At 42.6% G+C, this 12,239-nt stretch overlaps 2 protein-coding genes across 2 annotated transcripts in view; one reads left to right on the top strand and one right to left on the bottom strand.

Moving 5' to 3' along the window:
* ANKRD27 (ankyrin repeat domain 27) overlaps positions 1-7,068 on the bottom strand; it is a 39,294-nt gene extending 32,226 nt beyond the window's left edge. Inside the window, exon 1 of the mRNA XM_061345889.1 lies at positions 6,949-7,068. The gene's annotated coding sequence lies outside the window, so the exon portion shown is untranslated. The remainder of the gene's footprint in view (positions 1-6,948) is intronic.
* A 142-nt stretch (positions 7,069-7,210) lies between these two features.
* RGS9BP (regulator of G protein signaling 9 binding protein) lies at positions 7,211-10,141 on the top strand. Its single transcript, XM_061345890.1, has one exon. The coding sequence runs from the start codon at positions 7,657-7,659 to the stop codon at positions 8,368-8,370; it is 714 nt and encodes a 237-aa protein (XP_061201874.1). The 5' UTR covers positions 7,211-7,656; the 3' UTR covers positions 8,371-10,141.
* The last annotated feature ends 2,098 nt before the right edge of the window (positions 10,142-12,239 follow it).

Raw genomic sequence — 12,239 nt, forward strand, 5'->3', positions numbered from 1 at the left:
TAAAACTTCTAGTTCACCTACCTGGAGCAGAAGCAGATTGCAAACTCGTAACAGTTCACCACATCCATGTTCCTATACAGCAGGAAGTCACCACCACTAGCCAAATGTTTTGAGAATCATAGTTCTGCATATCCTTCCCTTTTCTCTCCCACCCTTGCATCTGCTCAGCACTACATTAGCTGTTAGCTACCATATCTGATTTAAATGTGGGTATGAAAAAGAAAGGGTGGAATACTTATTAACTGAAACAGTTACCATATTCGCTTGGACAACCTTCACCTATCCACAGAATTCTTCAGAGAGTCAGAGATGTGGATGTATAAGCCATCCACAATTCAAGCAATTACAGAAAAAAAAAAAGAAAGGAATTTATATTAAACTTAAATAGATTAAGTCTACAGAGTATAGAGTACATTTGAGATTCCCCAAATTTTGGCTTAGGCATTTTTGAGATTAAGTCAATTTCTTTTCACCCCAAGCGCTAAATGCATCTGAAAATAATGGCTAATGCATTGCTGTAATTCTAGGAATGCATTACAATACTCCATAGAGAGTTTGCTGGCGGAACACAACATCCAATTTCAACCTAATTTAACCTGAGGGAAGGGGGGGAGCACCAGGGAACAGACTTCTAGTTGCACCTCAGGCAGCTTTAGACTTACTAACACTAAGAAAGCAGGAAATGTACAAAGCCTTACATACATTACCAGAACTGTTTAATGCTCAACAGAAAAAACACTAAAAATCGTCATAAGCCATATTTCCTATGCTGTTTATTAAATTCTATCATTCTGAGCTGTAAAGCAATATGCAAGTACTAGAGTCAGATAAAATGTTTAAATGGAATCACTTAAGTGTGTGACTTCATGCCTGTGAACACAGAAATAGCTGAAATTGATGGAAGAACAGAAGCTAGCTGATCAGAGAATCTAATAAGCATTATGTTAGTGTTTAAAAAACCTACAACCATACCTTAAAACAGACAAATCACTTACAGATTAAGAGCAGAGTGATAATTCTAATGATACAACTAATGGTAACAAGGGACAGCTAAAGTTAAAAACACACCATGGGATCTAGGCACATCTCTGCTCTCTATAAAACACTGGAAATGAAGTCTTAAGACCTTTATTACTGAAAACAATGAGTTGGACTTAACTATGACAGTTTATTGTTATTGATGGAGTGTTCCTTTAGAGATAGCCAAGTGAGGTACCTTTCACAGACCTATTAGGTTTCAGTTCCTTTTAAGAAGCATTTTGAAATTTAGATAGACATTAAGGTAATGATGTCATCACATTTGTATTGCTAGTTGGCAGTTACATCATGTCCACATTCAAGTCATTCAACTATTTACTCAGTTCTTAGGCACATCATCTTCTGAATGTCCTGCTAAAGCACTAGTAAAGAACTAACAAAATATACTGCAGAGAAGATGCTTTTCATAACAGCATTAGGGATTCTAATATATAAACATCTACATACAAAATTCTAATATACAAACACTTAATATTCAGTGTTGGACAGTGTAATATTCTGTTTTCACCAAAGCATTTAATAATACTTTGGCAGAACACAGTACTACAGCTACCGAAGTTGGTAAAAATTGTTAGCCTGGCTCAGTAACCTAAAATCTTTCCAGGACGGCAAGTTAGGCTATTACACTGGAATGCTAATATCAGGTACATCAGTGTAGTCTCCACATAGGTCTACCTACAAAGAAGCAGAATGCCATGCTCTCCAAACCCTTCAACACCAGATCCATTAGCAGGTCATGTTCAAAAAACAAACTCACCGAATTTTACTTGCATAACAACACTGTGAAGTTCCACTCCCCCTTAGTTCCTCATGACAAAGTCAATTTCATCTTAGCTTGCACATTTTACAAAAGTAAACAACTAAGGCTTAGTAAACCTGTAACTCAAATACCACTTGCTGAAATGATCAAAATCATAAGAAAAATCAGAGCAAGCAGCAACTTACTACTCAAAGATAGTAGTGGTAGATTTAGCTCGGAGTAGCAGACATACGATAAAGTTTGCATGTGTATTTATCACATTAGCAAACTGCAGAGTTCTGCAGAAGAGGAAGCAATTGTTCCCGAGTTCTAGTTAACTTGAAAGCATTCTGTAAAATAAATAAATTTTTTCTTCCTTTTTAAGAGCATCACTTGTTAACAAAAACAGCCAAAGCTAAGCATAATCTTAAAGCACTCTGCAAAAAGGAATTTAACAGTGTAATTTAACTAGTCTCAGCCCAAATAAAAATCTAGTTGCTACTTCAGCCAGTGTTTTACCTGCACAATTACTCTTAATTTACTCTACTTCTGGGCACAGGTTACAACCCTCAAATCAGCATTCACCTCAAAACAAAAACAAAAGAACCCTTCACTGTTTCTGAGCACACAAGAACCTTTACTCCCTCCCTAAAGGATGAACACTGAGCACTGTATGAAAAACAGCTGAGATGTTCCAGTGCAGCCTGCTCACTGCAAGGGAGCAAAGGAGGAAACCAGCTATTCCTACCGCTTTCAGATTGAGCTTGTATTGATTTCTGTAAGACTGAAATATGTCAGAGCAACATCTCTGAATTATCAGATTATAGAGCAGTGAATCTGCAATCAGCCCAAGGCTTTCCAGCAAGCAGGGAAAATCTAAGTTTTATGATCCCAAAACATCAGTCTGACAGCAATATAACACAATCTGGAAAGGAAGGGTCAGCAGCATTCCAGGAAGATGCTTATTTCTCCCAGCACCTCCCCTTCAGGCACGTATTTCTTCCAGGGAAGGGTTAAGAGATGGCACAGAATCTCATAATTTTGGTTTTGTCTCTGGGCAACATCCCCCAAGCCCCTTTTAGACCTAACAAGTCCAGCCCTCCTACCACTGCGCCCACCCTTCTCAGGGACCCCAGGGACTTTACAACATCTGCCAGCAACAGGGGAGTATAGGCAGATCAGTTTGTATCAATTCCTCATACAGCTTTTTTATTATGACCCCTCACCACCACCTCATAAGCTCCAAAACCAAGCCCATTCTTAAGAGGTAGTAAGAAGTTTCAGATTTTGTACTTTTTACAATGAGGATGGTAGAATACTAGAACAGGTTGCCCAGAGAGATGGTGGATGCTCTATCCCTGGAAACATCCAAGGCATGGATGTAGTTCTGGTCACCCTGATCTAGTTGAAGATGCAGGGGGATTAGACTAGATGACCTCTGAAGGTCTCTTCCAACCAAAAGTGTTCTATGATTCTATTGTAACAGTGTATTAGTACCACAGTTTGCTGTGGATGCATTCTTACTTATCTCAGACTTGAAGGTAAAGTACATACTGTCTTGACTCTCCGGTCACCTGTTTCTTTCCTCCACAGAAAGTACACTTTGATATGAGTGCCTCACTCGCCAACAGGCAAGCTTCCCACATTTAATCAGTCACTTCCATTGATTTTTTTTATATAATCTTACTTGTCAGTAGCCAACTATTAGGAACAAGCTGCATTCTCCTCTTCACAACAGAGAACAGATGCCAAATTCTCACAGGTTTAGAAATCCACCGAAACGGCTGGATTTCTTTGCATTCTTACCACTTTTAAAGATGCATTAAAATCTGAGATAAGGAATCCTGAGCTATTCACAAGCAAGCCCTGGAACTGAGTGCAGAGTGCTGGTCAGTGAACCACAGTTATGAGGAACACCTACAGCTAAAACATTAACAAAGTACAAAGTTCCCAGGCCAGCTGTTCAAACAAGGATGTTTCCTCCAAATATTAGTAAGCTGTATTTAAAGCCACCTGCTCAGGTTTGCAGGGGTGTCAGCACAGGTACTTCTTTGAATGGGGAGGAAAACTAAGGAGTTGAAATACAAGGATTAAAAATGTTTTACATAAGCCAGTTATTTTGATTCTTAGCTACTGAGGCAAGACAGCAGTGTTAATTCCCCAGCCTGTGTATTGAGGGTGCTGCGGGTCTGAACACTGTACTGCCAAGACGTGGGTCACAGTAGGTACCACCATTTCTTGACCCAAAGCTAGACAACCCCTGCTCACAGCAAACCACATAAGGCTGGTATCAGCTCCAAGACTAGCAGCAAGTCTGTAAAGAAACCAAGTATGTGGGGTCAGACCCAGCACAGGCCACCGACAGAAATACAGGGGAACTGAAGCCAGCAGCCCTGAACCTTAGTGCAGATTGTCCTTAGACCAGACAATTAGACAGGAATTTAGTCCATTCTCTGTATACCTGAATAGGAAAACCAAGTCCATGCAGGCCAGCTCTAAGACTTAGGTTTCTTGCAATAGTAAAATAAACATCAGATCATTACTACCATATCTAGAAAAGAGAAACAATGTAAAATTACACTAGTTCCCTCCTCTAGGGAGCAGAGCAAGGGTAAGGAAAGCTGAAACAATTCAGCAGGTAAGTTCTTTTAACTAGCAAAATAAATTATTTTAACCACCACTACTATTTTGAGGCTACATAATGCACCATACACCAGCCTCAGGTAATTAAAAGCTTTCTGGCAGTAAATACCCTCATACAGACATAGCAGTCTAACAGTCTTCCATTATATAAACCAAGATTTTTCCTGTGGATCAAGCCACTTTATCAGAAAAATGCTTAGCAGAAAGCAAGTCACAGATATAAAGTTATCTGGGTGAGGGAAGGGCTCAAAGTCGTGTTTCATTTTCACTGTACCCCATCCTTATTTTCCCCACTCATTTCACAGTGGCTTCAAGCTTTCCCAGGCTACAGCATTCCACAGACTGAATTCTTATATAAGAGCTTTCTCCAGAACTAAGCCACCAAGCAAGGCTCATCAACCACTTAAACAAAACAGACTTGTATTCACCTGAAATTCTATTTACAAGTCTATTAAAGATATAGAATTTAAGAAGTAGTGACATTCAAGAAACATCACAATACTTTGCAAACATTTTTAAGGGTACTGAAATAGGAAGAATATGGTCATTAACATCAATTGCAAGAAAGTCTTTCCACAGAGCCAGGAAACATCCCTACTCATCATGCTGCTCCCCAATTTATTTTTAAGGAGTTTTACACTCCATCCTAACTTCCCAATACAGCATTTCAGTTAGCTGGCATTATCTTTGAAAGCAGTATAAATATCTGGATTTCAGAACACCATGTCTGTCTGATAAATGTAACTGATTTTTAAGAGTTTCCACAATCTGCCTGAATTGTATAATTGCATGCAGCTGAACTTAATTTAGAACTAATCTAAATAACAGCCTTTCTTCCCACATGACACACCTAAAGATGTATTTAGGCATTATCTGATACAGATTACAACTGCTGCCACGCTCAGATTTAAGTAGTCACATGTTTCTGAAACAACACTCCCCCCTTTTCAGCCACTTTCAGAGAAGCAGTTTCAAGATTCTGATGTGCCACAATGAAGAGTAATTTTAGTGGTATGTGGCAGACTAAACACAGCTACTGTACACACATAAACATGCATCATTTAGTTTGCAATAAGCTTAACACTTAAGTCACACAGGACTCCAGATTCAAACCCAGAACTAATCCTTTTTCCACCTGACAATGATTAAGCAATTATAAGACTTTACTTACAATGAGGTCAAAATCTTCAGTGTTTGTTTACTCCTATAAGGAAACAGGCATTACTGGTTCATTTCTAGGCTTCCAACACACAAATTAGTAGAGCTACTCAGTTTACTCTGTAGTAACTTGGCAATCCACAGAAGTTTCTCCCACAGGTGGCAACCTGCAGCAGAAGCTACTTATGGCTTAGAATTAGGGCCAAAATTAAGGCAGAAGAACAAAAAAACCAGCCAGTGGAGTCCAGGCTACTAAGATCCAAAAGGAACATAGTTTAGAAGACTGTACAGGCTAGGCTCCACACCAGAAATGCAGTCTGTCTGAACTGTGTTCTTCACAGCAAGTTATCTTGCTCATAGCACACACAGTACAACGGTGGCATGGTAAGGGGAAGAGTCATGCTTCCCCTTCTCATCAGAGCATTTCTTCATAATTTTTTCAAGCTACTTTAACATTAGAAAACCACAAACATCAATGCATATGCAGCAGCGTATGCTATGTCATGCAAGTTCTCTTTCCAGAAGTCCACATTGGCAAAGATGCCTCATTGTGCTCGAGACAACACAATTTACTCTGTAGCCTTCAACACCATAAAGTCTGGTCTTCTAGGCAGCTCAGATGTACATATAAGCATGGCCTGCTATCCACCACTAACCATAATACCGTGCTTCAACACACTCACAAGACTGTCTATGAGGCATCATTTGGGCCACCAAGGAACCGGTGTGTTTCCTACACTTCGCGATGTTCAATTGCTAACTGCAGGCATTCTCAGTGCACACCAGCCCTCCCCAAACACCCCGTTAGAGAGGGAGGATGCGGTAAGCTCTCTCCCAGCGCTGCACTATAGGGTCTGGTCGGAACTCGACCGCACTGATCCCGTGTACCCAACCTGGCGTTACGTGAAGGGCAACACTACATAGCACTTCTGTAGAGGAGTGAGACAGAAGGCGGCCGCCAATGAGACCGCGGGTACCGTCCGGTGCCGTCTGGGGTCGCGGCCAGAGGTGCCGCCAGGCCGAAGAGCCAGCGGGAGCCGAACACCGCCGCCCCGCCCCGCCGCTCCGTCCCGGGCGCAGGCCGCGGCAAAGCCACTGCCACAGCACGGCGGGCAGGCCGCAACCGAGCCTGCCTGTCACGGAGGGGCGGAGAGGCACCTACGAGACCTCCCTGAGGCCGGGCGGCAGCTTCCCAGAGCAGGTCCCGTAACCGGTGCCGCAGGAAGGCATTCAGTCGCCGGACACCGAGCCGGGGCGCCCGAGGAGGGAGCCCTACTTACACCGATAACATCTCCTCCCTTCCTGCCAGCCGCGGAGCGCCGCTGCTGGCCCACCTCCCCCAACCGCTCCGCGAGCCGGCCAAGCCCTACCGGAATCCAGGGCGGGCCCGGCGCGGCGGTAACAGCGCACGAAGCCAATGACCAGGCGCTGACGGGGAACGAGCGTGGAGCCCGGCGGCCGCGGCGCAATTGAAACCCAGGCTGGGGCGGAGCCTGGGAAGCCTTATAGGGCAGGGCCGGGCCAGCGCGAGCCCGGAGCAGCGAGCAGTCCCCGCGCGGTAGCATGTGACGCCGCAGGCTTCTAGCTAGGGTGAGCTGAACGCGAGTGTCGGCGGTCGGGGACAGACAGAGAGAGAAACAGCGAGACAGCCTCAGCCAGCCGTCGGCTGCCGCCCTCGAGAGCCTTGCTTTCTTTTGATCTGATTTTTCTTCTCTCTCCTCAGTGTTCGGAGCTTTTCAAAGAGCGGCGCCCCATCTACGGGATCCCCGTTTCAGCGCGGTGAGGAATGATCCGCACCGCTTCCCCGGCACACTGGCAGTAGCGGGCTGGAAGCGATGCTGCCTGTCCCTCGGGGCTCCTCGCAGCCCGCCAGAGCTCCCGCAGACGTCGGAGCCGCCTGAGCAGCCGGCGAGGAAGCGAGGCGGGCGAGAGGGTGCTGAATGCAGCGCGACCTGAAGCCACTGCCTGCCATGTGTGCTGGTAGCATCCGGCTTTGGCAGCTCCCTGGTCCCGGTACCGGGTAGTCGGGCGGAGCAGAAGCAGGGCAGACCGGCGGGGAGGCAGCCGCCGCCGGGATCATGGTGAAGGAAGAGTGCAAAGCGTTGCTGGACGCGCTCAACAAGGTGACCGCCTGCTACCGGCACATGGTGCTGACCATCGGCGGTACCTCGGACTCTCAGAACCTGCGCGAAGAGCTCAAGAAGACCCGGCAGAAAGCCCAGGAGCTAGCGGTGGCCAACAGGAACAAGCTCACCACGGTCCTGAAGGACAAAACCGTGAGTAAGGAAGATAAAGCTGAGTTCGAGAGGCTATGGGTGATTTTCTCCACGTGCCTAGAGATCCTGGAGATCGACATGAGGAGAGCCCTGGAGCTGGGCCACGAGTTCCCACTGAACGTCCCCAAAAAGCACCTGATCCAAACAGGCATGAGTGGGGGAACCTCTGGCGTGGCTGCCAGGGCCATGAGCGTCCAGAACATGAAATATGAGGCCGAGCACAATATAGACGTGGTGGATTTGAAAGACCTCGAAAATGAGATTAACCAGGTAGGAGAGATGATGTACGAGATGGAAATGAAGGTCAATGTCCCCCAGTGGACAGTAGAGGCTAAGCAAGACCCGGGAGCCGAACTAAAATCCACCATCAGCGTCGGCGCATCTTCTATTGGCATGATCTCCGTGGAGGAAAATAAATCCTTCTGTGATATCAGCAAGGTTCTAGCTGGGATTATTTTCTCTGCAGTGCTCATTATCGCTATTGTCCTGGCTGTGTGTGTGGTGAAACTCTCTTAGGGTGGTGTGGGGCTGACCACAGTGACCCTGTCAGTCTTTCACACCTCACCTTTCATCTCAGAATGGGTCACTTGGATGAGCTGAGAATTTAAATGTAGCACTTTGAAAAACAAAGCAGAACTGCCTCTCAGTATCATAAAATGCACGGTTTCTTCTTACTATTTGAAGAGATGCACATCAGCCTGCAGCATAGGGTGATGTCTTCATGTGTTGGACTTGTAACGGTTAACTGTGAAGTATCAGGGTATTACCACTGCTGGCTATGGCAGGGATTTGTCTGCTATTAATAGATGGCTATTCGCAGAAGCCTGTATTTGAAGAAGGCTCTAGCGTTTGCTACTGGTCACTGTTTACAGTACTGGAGAGTAACAAGAATTCAGAGGCTAATGCAGGTGTTTTGTAACAAAATGAATATACTAAAGGGGATTTAATCATACATACAAAATACTATTCTGGTGGAGGAAAAGGGGAAGGATGAAAACCTTGAAAAAGCATGTGAACAACCTCTATTTTGGATTTTATAATGGTTGGAGGGGAGGGGGGAAGGAGGGAAAAAACAGCCCAAGCTGTGTTTGATACCAAACTCTGCTGAACTAGACTGGGTTGTACAGACCCTGGTGCATGGACTGGTATTGCGTACATGAATGACTAATCACTTCCCAATTTTTCCCAGGGAGAAAAAAGAGAGAGTTGCATATTCAGAAAAATCCTAGGAAGAGTGCTCATCCACATGTACCATGAGTTTGTCTTCCCCTACAGAAAGGCAACTGGTTCCAACTTTTCTTTTTGTAGAAGTTAATGGTTTGCACCTCACAATTAACTATGGAAATAGGAGCAATGAATCTGCCCACAACAGAGGTGGTCATTTTTGAAAATAGATTTTAGAAGGAAAAAAAAAAAGTTGACTTAAAGCAGACCTTTCTATAATGCAGAGGGATCCTCTCTCAGGTTGGCAGGCAGGGATTGATACCTGTTCATGGACTGTCACATTTCTGCAAGTTCCTGAATTCTTTGCAGAAAACCAGAGATAGATGAAAATGCATCTCAGTTTCCTGCCTCACTCTTGTCTGATTAACCTGGGAAGCAGGGAGCCTTTAGGACTGGTCCAGCTTGATACATGGCAATTTTGGCGGGTAAATGTAAGAGCATAATAAAATTTTCCAGTGCTTCCTTACGGAATTGTCAACATTTATGTGTAAAGCTGGGGGGACAGACACTAACTTTGCAGACAAGCTTCATGTTTTTGTAAAAGGAGCCATGTTTGATGGTGTTTCTTGTATAACTTTATGGAAATACCTCCTGTTACTGTGAACACACACCACCTGATCAAGAAAGCGTGGTTCATACTTTCTAGTGCCATAGGTGTATGAAGCACTCCATGGCCGAATACAAAGGCCCTCTAATATTGGGGATTAGTAATTTATTATTCCTCTGCAGTGATTATTATGGGCACATTATTAAATAGTAGCAACCAGACACGTTTTGTGAAGTTACTAGACAATAGTCTTGATGCTTGTGAAATAAAATGATGTGGACAACACTCAGAAACAGCTAGTATTTTTAAGTTCAGAACTAAACATAATTTGAAAAACTTCAGCAAGCAGTTTATTCTTTAAAACTTAAGAGAACTGGATATGGGGAGAAAAAGCATGTGACAAATTTTAATCTGGTCATTTTGCAGGTGAGAAAGAAAATCATACAGGAGAGAAAAGACCGTAGGTGGAGGCCTGAATTACAGGCTAGAGACTATCATTACGCTGAAGGATATTGCAAGTTCCAACCTTTCTACTGTATTTCACTCCATGTGAAATACATGTATTTCATTTCATAGGATGGGGTTTCTACATGGTTAATCAAGGTCCTCAGACATCCCTGGCAGCATTCTAAGAAAATCAGGCCTGTACTTATTGGTGCTACTGCTTCAATCTGTCTAGACAAGGTGTAATTGTTGTGTGTTGATTTAAATGAGATCATCTCCTTCACAGTCATCCTGACTAAACAAATTCATGGAAAATACAGCAAAAGCTGCAGGAGAACGTACAGATTTGGAGTGCCACTGCTAATCCTTGAGGATCTGTGGGCATTTGAACTCTGCACTCTGCTTTTATTTAGTTCAGAGGAAGGTGGTCAAGAAGTTGGACTCTGTTCTGTGCTTCTGGAAAGCTCCATGTTCCTTCTGAAATCAGATCGCTTAACCGCATGTTCTGAAAACCCAAGTAACGCAAGTCTGGTTTCTGGTGGATTAGTAAATGGTAACACCTACCTAGTGTTCATTACCATATATCTTGGTGTCCTGAAGTGGGTACAGTGTCTATTCATGGTTAGTTGTGTAGAATCTTTAAGAACAGGTAATCTCATCTTCCAAAGTAAGCTTCAGCAAGTCAGTGAATTGTAAATTTTCAGTCAGTTGCAATTTTTTGAATTTGGATTTTTGGATACAGGACTCAAAGAATTCAGGTATGTAGCCTGTAACTATGTGTCTTGCTTCATTATGAATATGCAAACAATTAGTATTTAAAGGACTGGACCTTGGAAAGATAATGTCCTTTCAAATCTTAAGTAAAAGCTGGCTGCAGATTTATTCATTAGTTTGTTCCTAAAAATCTGTATCATCTTATCTTTAGACTATCTAAAATTAATAGATTAAGTCGAATTCTAACAGGATTGGCACTATCTAAATGGATCATGTTCCTGCCACTGATCTCCTACTCTCCTACACTAGATAACAAGTGTACGCTCCATGTGACAGAAGTCAGGCACAACAGTGCACAACACCAAACCAAGATGAAACCACCACTGACCAAAAGTACTGATGCTTCTTCCAAATTAAGAAATAAAGCAATGTTGTAGATTTTCAGTCTTCATTTCTTCCAGCCACTGGAATACAACTGGAAGGAGACTGGAAATGCGATTTTTGTCAGTGAAAAATGGGAGGTCAAACTTAAAAATACTCTAAATAGTATGACATGCAAACACTCATGCTCATCAGTGAATGAGAATGTTACTGTGCTTTTAGTACAGAAGAAAATGGTTATTGCTTCATTTCAGTGTTGTTCTACTTCAGTCCTTTTGTCTTTATTCACAGGATATACACATTAAATTTGCTGTATACTAAAATATTCCTGACTTGAATTATACTAGTTTTGCCTGTGCATGGGTGGTGTTTTCTACACTTTGAATAGTTCAAATTTGTTAATGTCACTATTTATTTAACTTAAAATAAAGTATGTTCTTATGAGTTACTTGTTGGCTTGCAGCAGTAATTAAAACCTACAATATTAATACAGCTTTTGTCAGTAAGCTTTTCTAAACAAAACATCCTTATTTCAATCACAGGAATAAAAGTAACTCTCATTACAGTTCTCTTTATATAAATGCACCCTTCTCAGGCTCCCACAGTTCAATATAGTGATATATCTTAATTTTATTCCAAAATTTCCAGTCTATTACCATGAAGCCCCTCTACACTGTTTTTCAGTTTATTAAGAAAATGACGAGAGAACCATAATTAACGTGATTCTCCTTACGTTTCAAATAATGTAACATCAAACTTCACATTATGTGAAATAAATTAGTTTCAAAATTCATGTAAATATGAAAATATTTTTATGTGAATGCAATTATATAAAAACAATGACTGATGTTACTAGTTTTCAGATTAAAAATTAAATATGCTTATTGTCTTTAGTTTGGAAGGATTCATTATGGGCTTTCTTGTCCTTCTCTTATAGTGTTTAGTATTATGTACATTTTCCATAAATATCTTGTTTCTAAGTGCTAATGGAACTCCTAGTCAACATATTTACCCTTGACAGATTCTCATTATGTAAAAAGTCATTCAGTAAGACCAGTGGATTACAGGTCTCTAA

This window comes from Neopsephotus bourkii, unplaced genomic scaffold (genome assembly GCF_033783945.1).
Source record: "Neopsephotus bourkii isolate Nb327-2 ecotype Australia unplaced genomic scaffold, CSIRO-AGI_Nbou_v1 NB_245, whole genome shotgun sequence".
NCBI lineage: Eukaryota > Metazoa > Chordata > Aves > Psittaciformes > Psittacidae > Neopsephotus > Neopsephotus bourkii.

What these genes read in the sequence shown, in the direction of transcription:
- RGS9BP (XM_061345890.1), top strand. Translation starts at nt 7,657, where the DNA reads ATGGTGAAGGAAGAGTGCAAAGCGTTGCTGGACGCGCTCAACAAGGTG.